Genomic DNA, 20,971 nt, shown 5'->3' on the forward strand with positions numbered 1-20,971 from the left:
GCTGTGTAGGTATTATCATTTGCTTTTACTGTCTCATAAGGAGATCTTGTCAACAAATTTTCTAGTTAAAAATGCATGAAATGATCATGCATTGTTGATATTAATTTCTTCAGCTTTGAGAAAAGCCACTTAAAGACTGTGGCCATACAGTTCACAGCAGGGAGTGAACTCCCAAAAATTAATTTCATCAGCTTAGAAACTAGACAAGTGGTCTGCAGAAATCTCAGAGAAGCAGTGCAGTGACAGAGCTAGAAAAGACATTTTCACACCTTCTTATAAATGAGGGAATGAAGAGGGAATGGATATCAATGAAGCCAGCAGGGTCAGACCAGAGAAGATTAAAGCAAGCTTCTGTGGGTAAGAATGTAACTCTCAGTAACCTTGTTTATTTAAAAAATTTTCTGTTGAGCACAATATTATCTCCCTGAGCTTGATTTATTTGTTTCAGCTTTAAATAGCACGGAAAAAGTTAAAGTACTCTAAATCAGCAGGGCACCAAAGATGTGCCTTCTTTATATTTAAATACACAAATTATTCCTTCTATCAGTGTCCTGTTGCACCCACAAACAAAATGTGGGGTTCAGTGGCCACATGTGTGAGAAAAAACTGGACAGCAGGGGGTCCCAAGCCAACTGCAGATGCAGAAACGAACCATCTTACCTGAATTGTGACAATAGGTTGAAGTTCTTCATACTTAATCTTCACAGCTTTAGCTGCTCTCCTGGAATGTTCCTGTGTGTCTGCAAGGACTGCACCAATGATATGACCCACACAGGTGACCTACAGGCAAAATTGGGATCCACCATCATTTGGGGTGTGTGTTTGCAGTGATGAGAGACTCATGATAATTGTCTTTATCTATTTCTTTCATGCAGTTTGTTGCAGACCAGTCTATTAAAAATCAGCCCAGGGAAAATAATCACAAGCAAATTTGGAGTGAGTGAGCCTGTCCCAGGAGGCTGCAGCTTAGAAAAGAATTGTGGAGATAACAGAGGAGAGGGGAACAGGGCAAAGGGACTTGGGCCTCATTGAATTTGACATTAAGATTTCTATTGACCCCAGTGCAGTTAGAATTATCTCTGTATAAGGTAGAGGACTTGACTGGGCAGGATGAGAAATGTTATATCCTGAGCAGCATGATTGAAAAAGGCCACTTTTAGCTACATACCACATCCTTAGCAAAGACAGTCTCATCATTAGCGATGCCAGTGACATTACTGCCAGGAACATCCTTGGCAGAGACGAAGCACACAAACCCAGGAACACTCTGAGCTTCAGATGCATCTACAGAACTAAGGAAAGAAGGAGAGATAGTGTTATTTCTCATTTTTCCTTTGTGTAAGTGATTATGAGATTCCAATACAAATTCAGGCCTGATTTCCTTGAGTTTGGCTATGCCACGTGAACAGCATGTGAGACTGTGACAGCACAACATATGAGACTAAAATAACTCAGGGCTATATGAAAATGTTAATCCTTATTGTGAGACTGATCACCATGCTGCTTCTTTGGACTATGTCATACATCTTTTCCCCAAGACACATCTGAACTTGATCCAGCTGCCACATCTACTAAAGATCCTTTGATAACAAGTTGCTGTTAGTGATGCTGTGCCTCCACTGTTCTCTTAGCTGCCATGATTCTTGCCATGAAGGCAAGAATATGGATAAATATGAAATTTTAGTGCAGACATGCATCATCTGCCATGGGTGAGTCAGGGAGAAATTGCTGAGGATCAATCATAAGGAAACTTCAGGGTTTTTAAGAGGATGCAAAAGAAGTGATGCTCAAAAAGACGAAAACCTTCATGAAAGGCTTTCTTTGGTAATCAGCAAAAGAAGTATCTAATCAAAATGCTTGTCTGCTTCAATCATATATAGATTTAAAACTCAGTGACAAAATAACTAAAAAGGGGCAATATAATTTAATTTTTATATGGAGAACTTCATAAAATATATTGCAAAAGACTTTTAGGATCCTTTTGCAATATTCTGTACATTGGCTTTACAGAGAAACAGTTGTGAATAGAAATGCTGTGGCTTTGATTTTGCTGACTGATTTATTGCCTTCTGCAAATTGCTGCAATTTTTTCAGCAACTTGTTTAGATTCCTAAAATTTTGATATAAACTGTGCCTGAAAGCAGCTGTTAATACATCCCAGTGAGCCACAAACTTTTTTTAAAAGAGATTAAATGTATGAATGAACTTTCCCTAGACAGCAGGAACTCAAAATGCTATTTTTCTTTGGAAAGTTCTCTTTCCCGTGTTTCTGCAGCAGTAGCTCAGAAACAACCCACTAACATTTTCCCTTACTTACAAATGTAGAGGCAGCTGGTGTCTGATTTACACTTGGTGCTCAAAATCTGACTAGGATGAAGTAGAAGTTTTCAGAGTCAGTATTTTGACTGCCAAAATCATAGGTTCATACTTTTGTCCCCTGATAAAATATTCTTCTGCTTCCTCTGCAGAACAGGCTCCCAGCCTGAAATATGTGTACACAACATAAATGCAAGGGAATGTGTACAGCAGCTTCTAGAAAACACTGCATGTTGTGGTCACAAGCATGGATGGGATGCCTTCTCTATCTCCCCATCTGCCCTGGTGGTAGTAACACCACTTCAGTGGCTGCATTGCACATTGCAACACCTAAAAATTAGCTGTGATGAACAGAGCAGTTCCTTTCATAACCTGGGAGTCAATTCCTACACGTGTGCATCCCTGACCACCACGCTGCCTGTACCACAATGGGAAAGCTCTGCTCAGGAAGCCTAACTAGGCAGGAAGTATTGCCTAAGGAATGAGCAGCACATGGCAAGGCTGTTGAGGATGACATGAGCCAGTGGAACACAGAGTGCCCCACATCAAAGCAGCTGAGGGCAGATGAGAGCCTGCAGAACCACCACATAAACAAAATTAGGGTTTGTGGGGGCAGCCAGTCCTGCAATACGACAGCATTAAAATTCATATGACAATGTTCATGGCATTACCTGCCAGGATTGGCCTTTAGGAGTTGGTTATTCACTATTGTTATAAATTAGGTACCAGTCATGCCCTGGATGGACAAGATGTTTTCTGAGACAGCTGAACTTCCAAATACTGACCTATCCACCTTGCTATAGCCAAGCACAAACAGGGCTACACCTCACAGCTGAAGCCAATTCACAAATGACTTTTGTGCAGAGGGCTTGATCAGAGCAAGTGCAGGCAAGCACCATGCAAGGCAAAACCCAGTGCCCAGCAGAATCTGGTAGAATTGCATCTTACACCCTAATTTTTCAGGCAGATAGAAGGAGAATCATCAAGCTGCATGCTCCAGTTAGTGATTAAAATGACATCCCAACCTCTGTGGTGCTCTCCTATCCTGCTCCTTTTTAATCCTGCATGCCTGAGTATAAGAGATGGGAAATGCAGAAAGTTTGGCCTAGGCTGAGGGCTTTTGTGCTTCAGCAAAGCCAGAAGTTTGGTGTTGGTTCCCTCACTTTCCCACTGATAGCTTGCAAGGCAGCTGTCACACATACACAGAACTCGCCTCCACGTAACAATGTGCAAAGAACTGGAGTTCCCACCTAAGCAAAACCTTTCCCTCACCCACACCCTGACAGATTGATGTCTTCCAAGCCCCCAGGCACTGGATGCTTCCAACACTTGGAACAGAGAAGCAGCACTTACAGGATCTTAGCGTGGGCCTTGGTGCTGGTCACCAGCGTGAGGTACAGCTCGTTCTCGTGGTGAGGGATGTCATCGCAGTACACAGCCTCTCCACTGGCTTGTTTGGCTGCTGAAACGTGCACCAGAGGCCTGCCCACCATATCCTCCACAGCCTGCCCCTTGGGCACTTCCTGGAGTAGGACACATGGCTGACTACTACTGGCTTGGGTGGAAGGGGATGGGAGCATTGATGGGAGAGCAAAGAGCACTGTGGGACATTCTAGTGCATGGGGAATGGGATGGGGGCTCAGTCCTGTGTGAAAGGAAGGTAAACAAGGTGGCACAAGATGTGGCTACACAGAGGGGAGCTGTAGGGAATGAAGTGAAAGTAGTTTGGGTTTTGAAATTGCTATGGAAGGGAAGGGTTTGATTTCACATCTTGCATAAGAAGGTTCAAGTTGTCAAACTGGATGCTACTCTCAAAGCTGAAGAGAGTGGGTCACTAACAGAGAAATAAGAAAGAAGATAGATGAGTGTGAAGCCTGAGAGATGCCAAGAAAGGATGGCTATAACTAGGGAAAGCAGAAGGGGAGTTTCAGTTTGGATACAGAGCTGGGTACAGGAGGAAAAGCAATTTTTATAAAGCCCTCAGCAACAGAGAAATTTTGGGCTCTCTTGGGCAATAACAGGAAAGAACAGTATCCTAAAGTGAGGAAAGGATTGAGACCCAAGTACAAGCTTAATGCATGGCATTATTAAAGTTTATGTGATGGCCATACTTGGGGAGACAAGAAGATAAGAAGCACAGTTTGAGATACAGAAAAGTCTGCATTTATGTTATGCTGACACTGCTACTTACTTGGAAGAGCTGGGCATTTGCAATGGGATCTTTGTGAAACAGCTCTGTAGCACTGATGTAGTTTGAAGGGACAGGCTCACACACAGTTTTCTGCCAGAGACATATTAAAGAAAATCACCTTCCCTTCCAAGTCCTTTCTCACATTCCCTAGTAGCTCAGGATACTTTCCATTCTCCCTCTCCCACTTAAGGTAATCCATGATGTGCTGAGTTAAAGGAGAACGAGGCTCAGGCTCTGTGCCAAGAACAACCACGGAGCCACAAGACCACTTGTAATGCAGCAAATGGGAGAAGTCCAGGAATCATCCTGAGAACCACAGAGCTACACCCTTCCACCACAAGGGGAGGGTGCCATGAGAAAGCAAGGGGGAAGATACACAAGTCACTGTTATGCAAGCAGCAGGGCAGCTCTGGCAGCTATTGCAGCATGGATTTTGTTATTAGGTGGGACTCTGCTCAAATCTAAACTCTCTCCGTGCCTTCCCCACCAAGGCAGTACAAAGAGGTTCTCCTTCCCCAAATGTGCCTTCCCAAGGAGCACTCACAGTGCCACTCTTGCTCAGTTTCTGAAGGACTGTCAGGTAGAACTTGAAGAAGAAGCTGAGGGTGAGCGTGCGTCGGAAATCCACCATGCCCCCAGGAGCTGAAGGAGACAGATCCATCTCACCCGACAGCAGGCGGCAGGCATCCTGCAGCAGCTTCTCATTCCAGTCCCTGCAAGGGAACAGAGGGGACACAGAGACCTTGTCCAGACCTAAATTCTCCTGGGCAGACTAACTCTTCTGACACAGAATATGCTGAAGGGGAAGGGGCCCATCAGGATCACCGAGTCCAGCTCCTGGCCTTGCACAGAGCAGCCCAAGGGTCACACCCAGTACCTGAGAGCATTGTCCAAATGCTTTTTGAACTCTGGTCAGGCTTGGTGCTGTGACCACTGCCCTGGGGAGCCTGCTCCAGTGCCCAACCACCCAAACTAAACATGCCCTGACACAGCTTCATGCTGTTCCCATGAGCTGTCAAGCAACAGCCATCAGTTCTATCTGTTCATAGCACGTGTGTGTGCTTTGCTGTCATCTTGGGCTCATGTTACCTTCCCTAAAGATATGGCAAAGCTATTGCCCAATAAAAACCCTGATTTTTGCCTCCAATTTGAAATGAACCCAGTTTTGTAGGTCATGAACACATCTAGCTGCTGTCCACTTCAACTGATGAGAGAATTTGGAAAGAAGATGTCTCTCTGAATGAGAGAATGGCATGGATCTTTGAGGGTAAGGCATTCTGGAGGAAGCAAGGCATTACACAGAACACACTGCTGCAGAAGCATAACGATGCTTCTTCCCCTCTCTCTTTTGATGTACTTTTAGAGAGCATTGAGGATGTTTTAGATATTTAAACTGCTCCTGTAAAAATCCCCACTGTTCCATTAGACAATCTTTATTACAGGAAAAATTCCTACCTGCCAGTGAGTTCCTTGCAAGTTTTTAGTGCCAGGACAGTGGTAGGAGCCATTCCTCCATAGCTCAGTTTTATCTCCTCCACTTGGCTTGTGCCTTCTCGGAACAGGACTCTCAACCCACAGGTCACAATCGCAATGTCATCCTCACGACGGGAAGCCTGCTTGAAAGCTGAGAAGTATTCACCCTGAAAACAAGAAAATATTCCTTTATCCTCTACCTTGGCACGCTTTGGAGTGTAAATGTGGACAAGCTGTTTAGCTGTCTCTGTGTGCATGAGCTATTCCAGGGAACAGTATCTGGATGATTCATTGTGCAGGGCCAAGCAGGACATGTTTGTTCAGGCAGCACTGTTTATTTTCATATAATTCAGTGATTAATTCTAATGTATCAGTTCAGTGGTTGTTACCAAGCCTAGGACTGTGGGGGAAACAAGCTTTGACAGAGATCTGCTCGTGCCTGTCACATTTTTCCATATTTCAAGAGGAAGAACTAAGACAGATTGTTTGTGCATAAACAAAATTACAGTTTCTCAACAAGCTTTTCTTCCTCCCAGGCTGCTAAGCTGGAAATCTAATCAGTAAAACTCATATCCTAAACCTCTTCCCTTCAGAAGTCTTTGAAATCTGCAAGAGCTGAAATCAGCAATCACAAATGTCTCTCAGTTCTAGAGTAGACCAGAATAATTCAGTATTAATAGTTCAGTCTATTCAGGAGACCAGAATAATTAATAAAAGAAAATTTAATCTGCTACAGGAAATAGAATCCTCAGTTACTATCCTGGTCTCCAGAGAGCGAGGAAATTCTTGTAAATGCACCAGCAACTGCAGTGCCCAAAACTCAGCAGCTCCCTTACAAAGAGTGGCTGTAAATATGAGATTAAACCACCCCCCAGGATGCACCATGCAATGGTGACACCCTGGAGCCACAGCATGGTCAGTCCTCTCAGCACCTGCCTGTACTGCAGGTGAGACAAATTGCTGTTCAGGCACCCTGCAGACTAAGAGAGGAATCAGATCTGATGTCTTTGCACTGCCCTTCTGGAGAGTTTTCTGACCAGTTTCTTCTCTCCAAGTGACTCCACATGGCACAGGAGTCTGCTTCATTAATTACCTCTAATCTGAAATGGACAGCAATTCTTTCATTATCCAACAGAACAATTTCTCTCCTCTTGACAATGACAACAGTTTCACAAGAGGCCCCTTTTGTGCATCAAGCACTTGTTACTGGAGATATAACTGAAGGGTGTGCTTCATTTCCTGAATCCAAATAATTACTCAGCAGCCAGCAGATAATAGCAGAGGAGCATCAATAGCATCCTTCCAGTGAGGACATTCTGCCACTCTGCTTGTTGAAACAATTAGCTTTCAAAGAGGAGAAAAAGCAGCCTCCTCTTTTACTGCATAATCAAGAGATTTCCAGTAACAGGACTGCAACAAGAGGGCAATATGCCCTTTGCTCCTCACATGACACCTTAATTTTCTTCATTCACAAGAGTGCCTTTCCTCCCATTCCTGTGGGAGGAAAGGCACTCATGACCTTTCCTCACTTGGGAGAGTAGGTAAGTGAACCATCACATCACATGTCTGCCTGGGTCTCTTGGCAAACAACAGAGCATGTTAATTCTCTCTGTTGTTTGGCCAGTCTTACCCTTGGTGTGACAAGTTACGTGAATTCAAGGAATAACATCAGTTTCAAACAGAGATAGATTTTTTTGGTTTATCTAGCTGTGTGCTTAAACAGCCCTGCTTTCATTCATGAGGAAACCACAGTTGCAGAAAACTTTGCCTGCCTCATGCCAGCACCTTCAGACATGCCCTGAAGAACTTTAGCCTCCTTATTTGTGAGCAAAGATCAGCCAAGAAACCATGAAGTTGAGAGTTCAAAAGTTGTTTTAGTTTTTCAATAAGCTGCATAGAGCTGAAGCCACTGCCCCTGCTCGTAAACCTTTGTTTGTTTTGTGAAATTGCCAAGAGACTGCCATATGGATGGAGGAATACAGTGTCTTCCATTGGCAACCTCAATGTTTCCCATTTTTGCAAAAAGTGATGCTTTCATCACAAGACCAAAGGAGGATTGCCCAGAAATCGATGGAAAAACCACCATAAATAAAATAATTTTGTTCCTTTAGTACTTAAATAGAAAAATTGGAGAGGACAGACAAGGGATTTATTAGTTCTCTCCCATAATACAATGGCACTTCAAGTAAATCAGTGTTCATCATTTATAAAGAAAATGCATCACTATACTGCAAATCCTTGCATCTTATGACTAGGAGCCACAAACCCTAAGATGGAAAACACCTTCACAAGCATAAAATTACAATCTGATGTTCTCAGCCCTAAAGGAAAAAGCAGAGTTTTACTTCTTAGACACTGAATCAGTTGTGGTTTATGCTGCTACAGCCTCATTGAAAGCCCACATAGCCAAAATGCCCTAATAGCCAGTCCTTGTGGTTTACATCTTGCAAGAATGCAGAAACTGAACTTCCCTTTTATCCATACTGACTCTTCCCCCTTTCATTTCCCACATCAGCTCACAGAAATTAAGCAGGAATCTTTGGCACATTAACTTCACTCTGCATCGGAAATTGCTAAAACCTTTTCTGTTCTGCTTTTCAAGCAGAACTTCTACCTCTGGGAACATCATTTTGACACTTTTTATCATTACCAAATGCACTCAAAAAACTTCAGATAATAAAGTGAAATTTTTCTTCCTTGCACTACAAAAATACTTGGGCTCACTATATTTTATAATAGAGCCCCGCTCCCCTTGCTTGTGAAGAATAGTGTGCTGCTGAATTTTCTCCAAATAATTCACTTGCTTCCTGGTCCACATGGGACTACATAAGCATTTGTGAGTTGGTCAGGAAAAAGGTGCCTAACTTTGAAAACAACACTTAAATAACAGCATTTTAGCTCCACAGACAGTGAAGTTTTTTCTTACAAATTTACCTTTTTGCTGTAGGGTATTTCAACAGAGAGAAGTATTTCTTCAGGCTTAACTATGGTCTTTCTGTAGCCAGTGAAAAACTTCTCATCCATGGTGACAGTCCTTTTGCCCTCTGTAGAACAAAGGGGCATCAATGGTGAATAAATGAAGAATGGCAATAGTATGTGTGGAAAAGCCTTCAAACCACACAAATCACTCTTGATATGGTATCTGATTTCATTTTTCCACTCTCTTTCACCAAATCAGGAAAATCTTTCTCAGATTTATTATGGTATTTATGGAATCTATAACAGCTTCTGCCTTCATATTAAATTTTCTTTGTACATGAACTGATAAAAAGAGATCTCCTTCTTTATGTAATTAAAGCTTTGCCTCCAGGTGAGCCAGTTTCCAACACTAATTAAATCCCCCTCTTTCTCCTTTCCATAGCCTGCACACAAACCCAGTCCACTGACTGGACAGTCCACTTACTTCAAGGATACTATATTTAAAAGATTTTCATAACAGCAAATGAAAACTGAGACGCTTGGCTTTCTTCTTAGGAAAAAAAAAAACCAACAAAAACCAAGTTTCAGTCTTTATCTGAATAAACCAGGAGTATTAAAGTATGATAGTTACAGAAACTATTTAATGCCTATTGCTTTTCATTAGTAAACATCTTCAGCCAGCTCTTCACAAGGATGTGTCTATGAGTATATACACAGTATCAGAGATTCCATCTGGCACAGAAGTTAAAAATTCTTCAGGAAGCCAACCTTAGGTCTAGCTTTAGGACTTGAGCCTCAAAAAGTGTGAAAACACAGAAGACTCAGACTAATAATGTTAATTTCCACTTTCAAGTTCTGGCCTGACCTATCAACCCATGGCAGAGGGCTGCTGACTGTCCCACTCCTCTCAATGCCACAGGGAAATTTAACTAACTTACCTTTTGATACCAAAGTCAGTTTGCTTCCACTTGCCATTAACACAGGATTTAAGTCAGAAATTGGGCTTGCTGTCATTATGTTCCCACCAATAGCCTAGAGTGAAAATAATGCATCAGATAATTATTAAAAATCTAAGCAATTTTCAACCTTTAATTTATTGGGCCTAAGCCCCATGAAATCAGATGCTGTCTCAGACAATAGTGACATTTGCCTGAAACAGATTTGGAACAGTGTTTTGGTAATGCATCAAGACTACCTTATGCTCAAAGCTCATATACACAACCATGCCAAAATTCAATCACTGTACCTGCTATTAAGGGAAGATCCATGAAACTAAAAAGGGTATTTTCAGTAACAATCAGGACCCCAAGGGTTTGGCTGCAAAACAAATGCATGGCACAGTGTCTCATGGAACAAAAGTTCTGGTTTGGTTGGTTTAACTGCTTGCTTGATATTTTTTTCCTAGAGCACATGGAGTTTGAGCACACCTTCCCTTTTAAAACTAGAGGAAAATTTGCCAGCTCTGATACATTAACTCTATGACTTCCCTAGTTGTCATGGCAATATATACACACCTGCTTCTTTGAAGCTTATCCAGCACTCTAAATAATTTTTTTTTTTTGTTCAATTAGTCAAATCTCACCGCAGTTCCCCCCACCTGGTGATAACAGCAGTGGAAGACCTGGAGAACTGCCGTGTTTCCCTTGCTTGCCTGATGTGTGACATCAGTGCAGCAGACACTAGCTGAGACCCCACCACTTTCTGGGGTCGATTTTTGTGTGCTGGTTTCTTTCCCAAGGTTTGCAAACGCTCTCCTGTGAGATGCAGAGGGCACATCAACACTGCTTGAGGCAGGGCAGCTCCTCAGACTGAGCTTTCAACTCCAGCCCCTGGTGCTCCTGAGTCACTTACAGCCACATTCCTGATCTGAGGCCCTGCAAACCAGCGCAGCTGCTCCAGAACAGCCTGGAAAATCTCTGTTTTGTATGGAGGAAGGTCTGCCACTGCTTTCCTCATCACCTCCTCTACTGACTTCAAGGTACAGGCAGCGCCTATGGTGACCCCTGTAAAAAAACAAAGGAAAAGAAATGTTGTTTTCCAAAATTCTGAGGACACAAGGACAGTTACTGTGTCTGCAAAGCTCAGATGCCACTGAGTTCAATTAGACCTTCAGCTACACCAGGCTATTTAGAATGCACTGCATGTAAACATCACATCCTCAGAACAAAATTCACCTTTAAACCACAGCTCATGCTGGTGCTGTCTCCCACATGACAGTAACACACCACCCTTTTGCATCAGTGTATTATTAACAATATTGGCCTCCTTTAGGTATTAGTTTGTCCTTTTAGAAGTGAACTCCAACTCCTTTCCAGTTTCCACACTTTAAATATCCTACTACACATTGGGCCACATGAAGTAAATTGTCCTAGGTACTTCTATTTGTAAGGTTGACTCATTTCCATCACAAAGCTAAAGGCAATGGAATTACAGAATTGTTAAGGCTGGGAAAGACGTCCAAAGATCACTGAGTCCAGCCTCTGACTACTGGACACCACCACATCAGCTAAACCACAGCAGCAAAACTCATGTCCAGTCATTTCTTGAACACTTCCAGGGGTGGTGACTCCACTACCTCCATGGGCAGCCCAACCCATGCTAGACCATGCTTTCAAGTGAAGAAATTCTTCCTGATGTCAATCTGAATATCTCCTGGCAGAGTTTGAGGCAGTTTCCTCTTGTCCTCTCACTTGTCACGTGGGAGAAGAGACTGACCCCCACACCTTGCTACACCCTCCTTGCAGGGAGTTGTAGAAAGTGATAAGGTCACCCCTGAACCTCCTTTTCTCTGGGCTAAACATCCCCAGCTCACTTTTTTACATATCTCTCACTTGATTTCCTGTGGGAAAATGGGAAATGTATAACACATACAGAAAACAATCTTTAATCTGGGGATTTTCCTTCACACCCTCTTTATTCTTCCATGGAGTCCCCACTCACCTCACAGGTGTTCTGCCTCTTTTTTGCTCACCTGTTTCAGTGTGCTGAACAGCATTCATTTCAGGGATCCATGCTGGTGCTATTATCACTGGATACAGGAGGTTCTTTAACCTCATCTCAATACCTTAAGGAAAAAGACACTGTTTGGTACTTCTGTGACATGCCTACTGCAATACATAATCCTTCAAGAAAGGAAAATTAGTACAATAACCCCTACAACATCTAGTCATTATTTCATGAACCAACTGCTCAAAATAACAGAATTACTAAATGTGTCTGAACTCTCCTCCTCAGCACTTATGTTTGCAAAAGTGTCTATTTAGTGTGTGAGAAGGCAGTAAGATTTCAAGTCTTGGGAGTTTTCTCACTGAAAAGTCCTTCAAAATGCAGCTTTCACAACTGAATTCATTTAATTATGGGGACATTTCATGCTGTGTCACTCCCCTCTTCTCAAAATTCCACAAAATAGCACAAAGGCTCGGAGATCTGGATTAGCATTTTTTCACCTGACACAGCAAAGAATGGAGAAAAACATTCACTGTGAGATTAATCTACCTGAGAAGAAAACCTGTTCCTACATACAACCTGAAAATAAATAGCTTTTTAAAAGCAATGACACGAAACAGGTTTCCATTTGCACTGTTCTGACAAAACACTTAATGGAAGGTTTTCCAACTGTTCATAATAAGCATCAGCTCTTTCTCTTACCCACTTCTGTGTTCCCCACAACGAGTTTGGCATTGGGGTACTGGGATTTGAGAGCCACCAGTTCATTGAGAGTCGTGGGCTGGATCCACATCACACGCTCGCCTTTGAAACACATCTGCTTCTGCTGCTTCTTACTCTGAGTCTGCAGAAGGGAATTCAGACAGAGCTCAGCCCCTATGTCAAGCCAAGAATCCCTCCTCACATGCTGCCCATGCCTGTGCCACGCTGGGCTCCATCCCAGCCAAGTTACTGACAGGGGGCTGGGATAGCCACACTGTTGCTGGCAGTTTGCCATTCCCCATCCTTCTGCTAGCAGTGATGGAAGTCTTCCTCATGCTGACAAAAGTTCTCCCTTCCTGGTACTGCTAGGTGCATCCTGCTGCCACACCTCCCCAGCAAGATCTGTGCCAGCAAGCTCCATCTGACAAAGGCTCTGGCACATGCCTGTGGCTCCAGTTGCTTCAACGGGTTTTCCATTCTCATCTCAATCCAAAAATGTCAGTCCTTAGCACAGATTAATTGCAATTAACCTGCTAGGCCAGGTTCTGATTCCCTTTTTAATTACTTCATCCAGTGACTGAAGAAAACATGAGATCAACCCTTGGGCAGGAGAACATCCTGGAGAAGAGACAGAGGAGTCCTATCTCAAGCTGAATCTATCATCTCATACTATGGTCCAAGAGAACCTACTCCTGCTGTAGCTCATGACACATTTAAGCTGGGTACAGCAGCAGAATTAATGATTGAATTTCAGTTCTTAAATGTGAAGGAAGCTGTAAATGTGTCATGTGCTGGATTAGATTCCTGGCTGGGACACATTGCTTAGGGGGGAGGATCCCTGAAAAAGACAGGAATGAAACATGGAGAGAAACTCATCTCACCTACCTTTTAATGCCATTGTGAACCAACCAACTTTTACTCCTGCTATGGTGAGGGGAGTTTTTTGAATAAGACAACTATTTGAGATACATATTGAGCTACACCCTGTTGCTCTGTAGTGGGTTTGCTTTGTTAATTTGAAATTTTATGGTTAATGTATTAATGAGTGTGGTAGGTTTAGTCTTGGTTTATTATTAGTGTACTCATTTATTTTTTGTTGTGAGGTAGGATTAGGAGAAAGGTAAAGTAGGTTTGAAACACTAAAAGGGTATAAAGGAATGTTTATTAATAGTAACTAAAAGAAAGAGTAATACAAATTAGAATAAAACCTTTAGGACACTTCTCTTCCCCCACAATCTTTTCTTTCCCAATGACAATGGAAAGAGACAAAACCTAAAATTTCAGTCAGTTTACTACTTCTAAAATAGTCTTTTTTGTTAATGTTATGGAAACTTCTCTACAAGAAAACAGTTTTCTCATGGTTCTCTCTATGAATAGCAACTGCCTCGAGAAATCTGCAATCGTGAAATTCCTCTCTTTTTCTACAAGTTTTTCTCATAGTTGTGTTTATGGACCATGTCAACTTATGGGGTACTGTTTTGAAGATAAGTTGTTTAAAGGCAAAAATTCTCATTATCTACTTCTGAAATGATTTTCTTTTTAAGGGCACAGCATCTTTATCACTTTTTTCCCTTTCTCTGTTTAAACTTTTCATAGGATTATAGTTACTTTAACATTTGCTTACTTCAGTATGGAGGCCTTTGCTCTATATCTACAATTTGAATACTTTAATCTCTTTATACCTTTATGTGTCATAGGGAAAAGTCTTTTTTCATATCTTTACAAGAAGATTTCAGCCTAAAACCAAAGGTATCTCCTCATTTCTCCAATCTGGGATTGCTTCTTCATTGACTTTGTGTCTTCATGTTGTTGGTTGGACTCAATCTTAAAGGTCTCTTCCAACCTGGTCATTCTGTGAATTCCTTTACATTGTCTGCATTTTTCTGCCTTCTCTCACTCGAGGGAGGACTGAAGCATTGAAAGATTTAATATTTTGTTTGGGGCTTGCAGATGGTTACCTGACCCAGGCTGGGCTGTGGGTCTGTGATGGGAACTGTGGCCAGGGGGGCTGATGGCCTCTCCTCTGCCCGGTGGTTGTGGGTGAATATTTAATGGTGGTGGCATCTTGGCTGGCCCAGGGCAGCTCTAGGGGATGGCAGGTCCAGTTTGGCCCTGCTCAGTAGCAGCAAGATGTCAGAAATGGCAGCCAGGTCTCTCCTCCCATACCCAAAACCCAGCTGGGGGCAGACATCCCAGGAAAAGGGTCCAGGCCAGCAGCAAAAACCATCCAACCCTTGCTACTTCTATCAACCAGAAAAGAAAATAAAATCCTGGATTTCTTTCATCTTTAACATGTCTTTTTCACAAAAACACAGAAACTTTCCAGTAGCTAAAAACATTACATCACTTCCATGAATGCCTCCCATACAAAACCACCACAAGTTCCTACTTCTCTTCCTACACTATAAAGGGAACACCGGGAGGCAAGATCAAATATATCTGTATTTGGTGCAGAAGTTCACATCTGACCTAGTAAATTGACATTTGGATTTTAGCTACTGTTGCACCCCCAGACAGGCAGTGACTGGGAAGGAAGGCAACCCAAGAGCAGAGAGACATATGGTGAGAACCAGAAAGAAAGCCAGACTGCTGGAGCAGGCACCTGGCCTGCATGCTTCTTCTAAACCAGCCTGGCTCAAACACCTCCTGTTTTATAAAACAGGGAAGGATTTGTGTCCATGCATTTTCATTCATTAGCAGCCATTTTTGCTCTGTCATTTCCTCAGGACAGAGTCACCCTTGTGCAGAAAAACCAAACCAACAAATCACTGCTATTTCTTTCTGAATGAACTTACCATTAATTCTGGTGGGAAGATTGGCTCCTGTGTGGGATCCAGTGGCTGGAACTCTGAAGAATTGAACAGGCTGGAGGATGTCATTGTCTGTGACAGAGAAAATTCAAGTGGCTAATGACTGAGGAGAAAACTCTCCACATATAACCATAACTCATTCCTCTTTCAACTCAAATCCCTGTCACTCTTTCATAGAGCAAAATATGGCAAACACAGCAAAATGATGCCACCTGATTCAGCATTTAAGGTCATCCAGTTATATTTTTCTGGTCCCCCTGCATGTCTTGTCAGAACCCTCAACCCTGAGCCCACTAATACATTTTAGTCAATCAAAAGTGACATCCCTTTCACATTGGCATGCTAAATCATGTCAAACATACCTTTTCTGAGGTGTGCTCTTCTGACCACAAAATATAAATTAGTTTAAATTGCTTTGTATAGATATTGGCTTGGGCATAAAATGAGCCAGACCTAAGACTTTAAAACATCAGAAATAAAGGAAAAAGTACTAAAAGTACTAGTTGAGAGGCACCTTACCACACTGTCTTCTCCATTCATGCAGCAGCCTGGACCATTGGCTTTTCCTCCACAGCAGCCCCCATTCTGAAGAAGAAAAAAGCACACTCCAGCTATTCTAAACTTAGAACGTTGCAACTTTTACAGAATAGTCCTCCTGTTTATCAATCCCCAGGTTTCAGAAATTTGCAATCACATTTTTTATTAATAAACTGCTTGAAAGAAAGGACTCCAAGCAATCTTAATTGTTGGAGTATTCCATGCAACACTGGATGCTTCCTAAAAACCAATCCACAGAAATTCCCTGGAAATTTATGGTAATTAATTTCATTATATTCTCTGCTTCCTAAATTTATTTTATACTCACACTACCTTAAGTACCAATTTCTTCTTTCCATTCCTTCATTTGTTTTGTACTTACACTGATACATGCAATGGGATTAACTTTTTTCCCCCCCTCCAGATATTCCAAAAGATTCCAGTTGTATAGTTTTGGAACAGAGAGGAAATTGCTTCATTCATCACTGGATGGCAAAGTTTGGGAAAGATCACAGCGGGGAATTTAGACCTCTTTTCACAGAAAATGTATCACTTCAGTGCACCAGAAGCTGGTAACACATTGCTTACAGCTGTCACCATGCTATTTGACAGAAGGGTTGCTCCTTGCAGACTCAGAAGGAACATTTTAAAACCCACATCATGATGGCCACTCATGCTTATTGGGACATACACAGTCCCAGCATTTTCCAAGAGACAGACAGCAAAATCAGCTGAGATCAGCTCTGAGTATCTGCACCACAGCAGAGCCAGAGAAGTGACTAACACATCAAAGCTCCAATGCTATATTGAAAATTGAGGTTATGGGTCTTAACATTCAGCTTACCATGGTATTTTCCTTCCCACTACGACAGCATCCAGTGCCATTGACAACTTTGCCACAGCAATTCATGTCCTGTGGGAACAAAAACTGTTCTGAGAAAAAAAGTGCAGATTCCAAGGAAATTAAGTAGGTTTGATCCCCTTTAGAGAGAAATATCCAAAGCAGAAGGAAGGTGCCAACCACATAAGTGTTTCTCTTGCCAATGGAAGGCAATATCCTGCAGTGTCATGCCCACTGTGCTGATAAACCTCTTGTTCTGGTTTGGAACTACTCTGACAATTCAACAATTAGTTCTGGAGCTGTGAGGAAACACCCAGAGAAGGCTGAAAGCACATACAATACAATACCTATACTCCACCACAGAGACTATCTGCCTTAGCTTTTGATCTGACTCCTATTGGTTTCATTTCTTGAAATGATCTTTTACTGGCAGAGGTAGAAATTAGCAGATGCCTGTTCACATTCCACCTCCACTCACAATTCTGTTCATCTCTGTCAGAGGTCAACAGAAACCACTGTTTGTGCTATGTAGAGTCCCTTCCTCCCCCTGGCATCTCCTTTTCACACTGAAGTGCACTCAGTGATTCCTGGTATGCAAGTCAGATTGCCACAGATGCCAGTTCTCTGAATCCTCTTCTATTCTGCAATACCCTGTTAGAGATGAGAGGAGCAGAACTGCACAGAGTACTCAAGTGCAGGAATAGCTACGGCAGTGTTTTCTGCTTTGTATCCCATTCTATTCTCCAGTCTCTCAGGTTCATAAAATCCTTCAGAAATTCCTCAAAGCCAGTTCCTGCTTTCACTACCCAAACTATATCTGTTAGCTTCTTTTCTCATATCCTTACTAACACTCTTTTAAACCACATTTAGGGATAGGTGCAACAGCCTTGCTTCCCACCACGGGTCCCAGTACAACTCCACAACTGTGACCTCCCTCCACTGCAAAAATATGCCATTTTTCCTCTACTGCCTTTTAACCAATCTCTCATACTTACAGAGATCTTCCCTCTTAACCCCTACTGTCTTTAAAAGCCTTTAGTGAGACACTGTGGAAAGCCTGTTGGAAATCCAAGTAGGCTTTTATCAACTGGGTCTATCAACCATTTGTAACGGATCTCACTCCTGCTTGTATTCTCATTTGTTGACTGCAGTTCTGGATAATAAAATGAAATTAATGGGCATCACTGTAAATTCTTTCTTTTTGATATTTAATACCAGTGTAGACCCATGAGTGGCTGGCAATCACTGAAGTACATAATGATCTACTCCTCTTCACAGCCTCCAATGCTCTTTCAGGTACAAAGGGACTAGAGAAAACTGATGGCAAAGCTTCATACTGCACCCAAACCAGAAGAAGAATTCTGGGCAAGAGCTATAAAATAGTGACTTCAGCTTCTTTCCAGAGCTATTCCTGCTCTGTAGCTGATCTTTCAAAAATGCAAATTCCTCCAAAGCATGTCCCTACCAGTGCACCATACCTTCACACATTGTCCACACCAGGATCAGCTGCAAGCTGTATTATGCAGAGAGCGTGAGTTTTTCTGAGACTTACAGAAAAGAGTTACAGAGTCTGATTACCTGTGATCCGAAAAGGGACCATCAGATGGATCTTATTTAGGTGTCCCCAGCAAGTGGAGAGAGTAAAGGGTTTACTCTGTCAGAATTATTAACACATGAATCACATAAACAGAGGTCAAGAGTTGGAGCTGGGTTGTTGGAGCGTATTTATTTCCTTCCTCCCCATTGGAGTTCATGGCGTGTTTCAGTAACAGAGATAAAGACAGCCAATTTCCCAGTTTTTTTTTAAAACATCATCTAAAGCCACTTACTTTAGCAAATGTCCTGTATCCTTCCAGAATGGGTCTGTAGCCTGTACACCGACACAAGTTCCCTGCATTGCCAGAGCAAAAGGATAAGGATTTAGTGTCATTTGGCTAAAAATTTATCTTCTTTTAAAACATTCTATTGTTTCTCACAAAAGCTTGTCAAATCTTGATACAGCTAATGAAAAAAATGGGAGGAGGAAAATTTCATTAGGAACCTTGCAACAACCCTAACCATTCTTTTTTGTTGAAATTTAAACTGAAATTCATTTAGAACTAATTCAGTCTGTCTTATTCAGCATTCATTTATCTCAATTGTGTGAGTCTTATCAGTATACCAATGAGTCTGTCTCTTGAATTACACAGAGATTGCTTTCTCCTGCATCATCATTCCTCTCAGATCACTGCTGGAAGCACAGTAATGACTCTAACTCAGCAACAACAGCAGCCTCTCACAGGATTTACACAGTTGGCTTCTGCCCCACTCCATCATTGCATGTCTTGGTCCTTGACTGGAGGACATGTTCTCTGTCACCTCTGCAGGCTCTTGTGACAGCAATGAATAAACAAGGACCCCTCAAGGACAGGTCACCTTTTGGGCTCCTAGTCCCAGACTGAAGCCACTTGCCCCTGCTTATGAACTATAATGCCTATTTCATAGCACCTGGCTGGCCTCCAAGTGAAAAAGCTACTTCTTAACTTCACAACCATCAGCTATTTTTAACAAAATACATTAAACAATGGTGCACCTCCATCCCAGTGGGTGAAGCAGATGTAATTAAAGCAGAACAGGTTGCACCCCTGCAGGGCTATGAGTATTACCTTGGAAAGCATCTTCAATGTCCTCCATGTGGGGCTCGGGGTTGTTCCGAAGCAGGGTGTACATGGACATGACAATGCCTGGAGTGCAAAAGCCACATTGGGACCCATGACTTTTTGCTATTCTCTCCTGAGATAAAGTAAAAACCATGATTAGCCCATAATATCAAGGTGAGTTCATTGTTATTTCTGTTTCTTTTACACTCCAGTTAAAAGCAAAAGTCAGTATCACAGAGGAGCTAAGATTATGATCAGATGTTCTCTGGTCAATTAATCTATGAGACAGCCTTCAAAGAGGAGAGCAGCTTGAAAAGTTTGCACCTAGACTTTTATTGTATTTGCAGGGTGCCCCGTGGCAGGAAGGAATGATGAATTTGACTCCATGTTCTCAGAAGGCTAATTTATTATTTTATGATACTATATTATATTAAAGAATACTACAATAAACTATACTAAAGAATACAGAAAGGATACTAACAGAAGGCTAAAAAGATAATAATGAAAACTGGTGACTCTTTCCAGAGCCCTGACACAGCTTGGCTGTGATTGGCCAATGAGTGAAAACACATCAAACACTAATGAAACAATCACCTGTTAAATAAACAATCTTCAAACACATTCCAAAGCAGCAAAACACAGGAGAAGCAAATGAGATAATATTGTGTTCCTTTTTCTGTGAGGCTTCTCAGCTTCCCAGGAGAAGAATCCTGGGCAAAGGGATTTTTCCAGAAAATATGACTGCCACAGTCTTTGAACTGAAAATGTGACTGAGGGCCACTAGAAGATTCCAAGGAGATCAGGAATTCTTCAGATTTACCATGCTAGCAAGCTTTGGGTTACCTGCCTAGACCTAGCTTTGAATTTCAAACCTTAGCTGTCAGAATCTTCAGGTTGGGGGAGAGAAAAGAAGACAAAGGCCGGACTGGCTGCCATCCATTCACCCACATCCAACTTATTTTTCACTTTGTTGTTCACTCCCTCAGATAGTGGCACAAGTCCTACCCACTGTGCAAACTGAGATGAGCCACAGTTTACCTTAAGGCAGCAGGTCTCTGACAAAGAGAGGCAATGCTGCACTGTAACACCTTGCTAGAAGAGCAAGGATGCACATTCCTGTCACTCCTTCTCACCAAGAATATTTTGAGACTCCAGAAACATCACTGAACCAAAACTTACTTCACTACTACAGGGAAGGTTCCTATCTATGCCAGATCAGAAACCAAAGTCATTCATGGAAGGCCATAGGTGAGCCCAAACCTATCCCAGATTTCCTAGCTCCAGGTCATTAGATTGGCTTTCCTCACAACAACATTCTTTCCAGACCAGGATGTGGACCAAATACAGCCATGCAGCACAGGACAAAAGCACTGGCAATTCAGCCAGGATAGCATGAGTTAACCTGCTAGGGGCAGAACAGAGCTGAAGCATTGTCTCAGGAGTTTGATTCTGTCACTTAGCCATTCCTGCAAGATTGCTCATGGGGAGAGTCAGCCCCCAGGAGGCTTTAGGGGAGGTCCCAGTGTCCTGGAACAGGTTTAATTAGCATAAGAAAACATGCATGGAGGGTCTTAAAGTTACCAGTATTAACAGCTTA

The 20,971-nt window shown here is 42.3% G+C and overlaps 1 protein-coding gene across 3 annotated transcripts in view; it reads right to left on the reverse strand.

The window, feature by feature from the left end:
* XDH (xanthine dehydrogenase) overlaps positions 1-20,971 on the reverse strand; it is a 52,496-nt gene that overhangs the window by 19,991 nt on the left and 11,534 nt on the right. For all 3 annotated transcript variants that reach the window (XR_014616058.1, XM_084203348.1, XM_084203347.1), the window contains exons 5-20: positions 19,381-19,507; positions 18,565-18,626; positions 16,739-16,807; positions 15,877-15,942; positions 15,343-15,429; positions 12,548-12,689; positions 11,871-11,963; positions 10,751-10,902; positions 9,838-9,931; positions 8,915-9,024; positions 5,963-6,147; positions 5,052-5,220; positions 4,508-4,597; positions 3,670-3,839; positions 1,169-1,292; positions 661-780 (exon numbers count right to left, since the gene is read on the reverse strand). Coding sequence is in view for 2 of the 3 variants with exons in the window: in XM_084203348.1 (XP_084059474.1) it covers positions 661-780; positions 1,169-1,292; positions 3,670-3,839; positions 4,508-4,597; positions 5,052-5,220; positions 5,963-6,147; positions 8,915-9,024; positions 9,838-9,931; positions 10,751-10,902; positions 11,871-11,963; positions 12,548-12,689; positions 15,343-15,429; positions 15,877-15,942; positions 16,739-16,807; positions 18,565-18,626; positions 19,381-19,507 (1,860 nt within the window). In the remaining variant the exon portion in view is untranslated. The remainder of the gene's footprint in view (positions 1-660; positions 781-1,168; positions 1,293-3,669; positions 3,840-4,507; positions 4,598-5,051; positions 5,221-5,962; positions 6,148-8,914; positions 9,025-9,837; positions 9,932-10,750; positions 10,903-11,870; positions 11,964-12,547; positions 12,690-15,342; positions 15,430-15,876; positions 15,943-16,738; positions 16,808-18,564; positions 18,627-19,380; positions 19,508-20,971) is intronic.

Source organism: Fringilla coelebs, assembly GCF_963513975.1.
Source record: "Fringilla coelebs genome assembly, chromosome: 3".
NCBI lineage: Eukaryota > Metazoa > Chordata > Aves > Passeriformes > Fringillidae > Fringilla > Fringilla coelebs.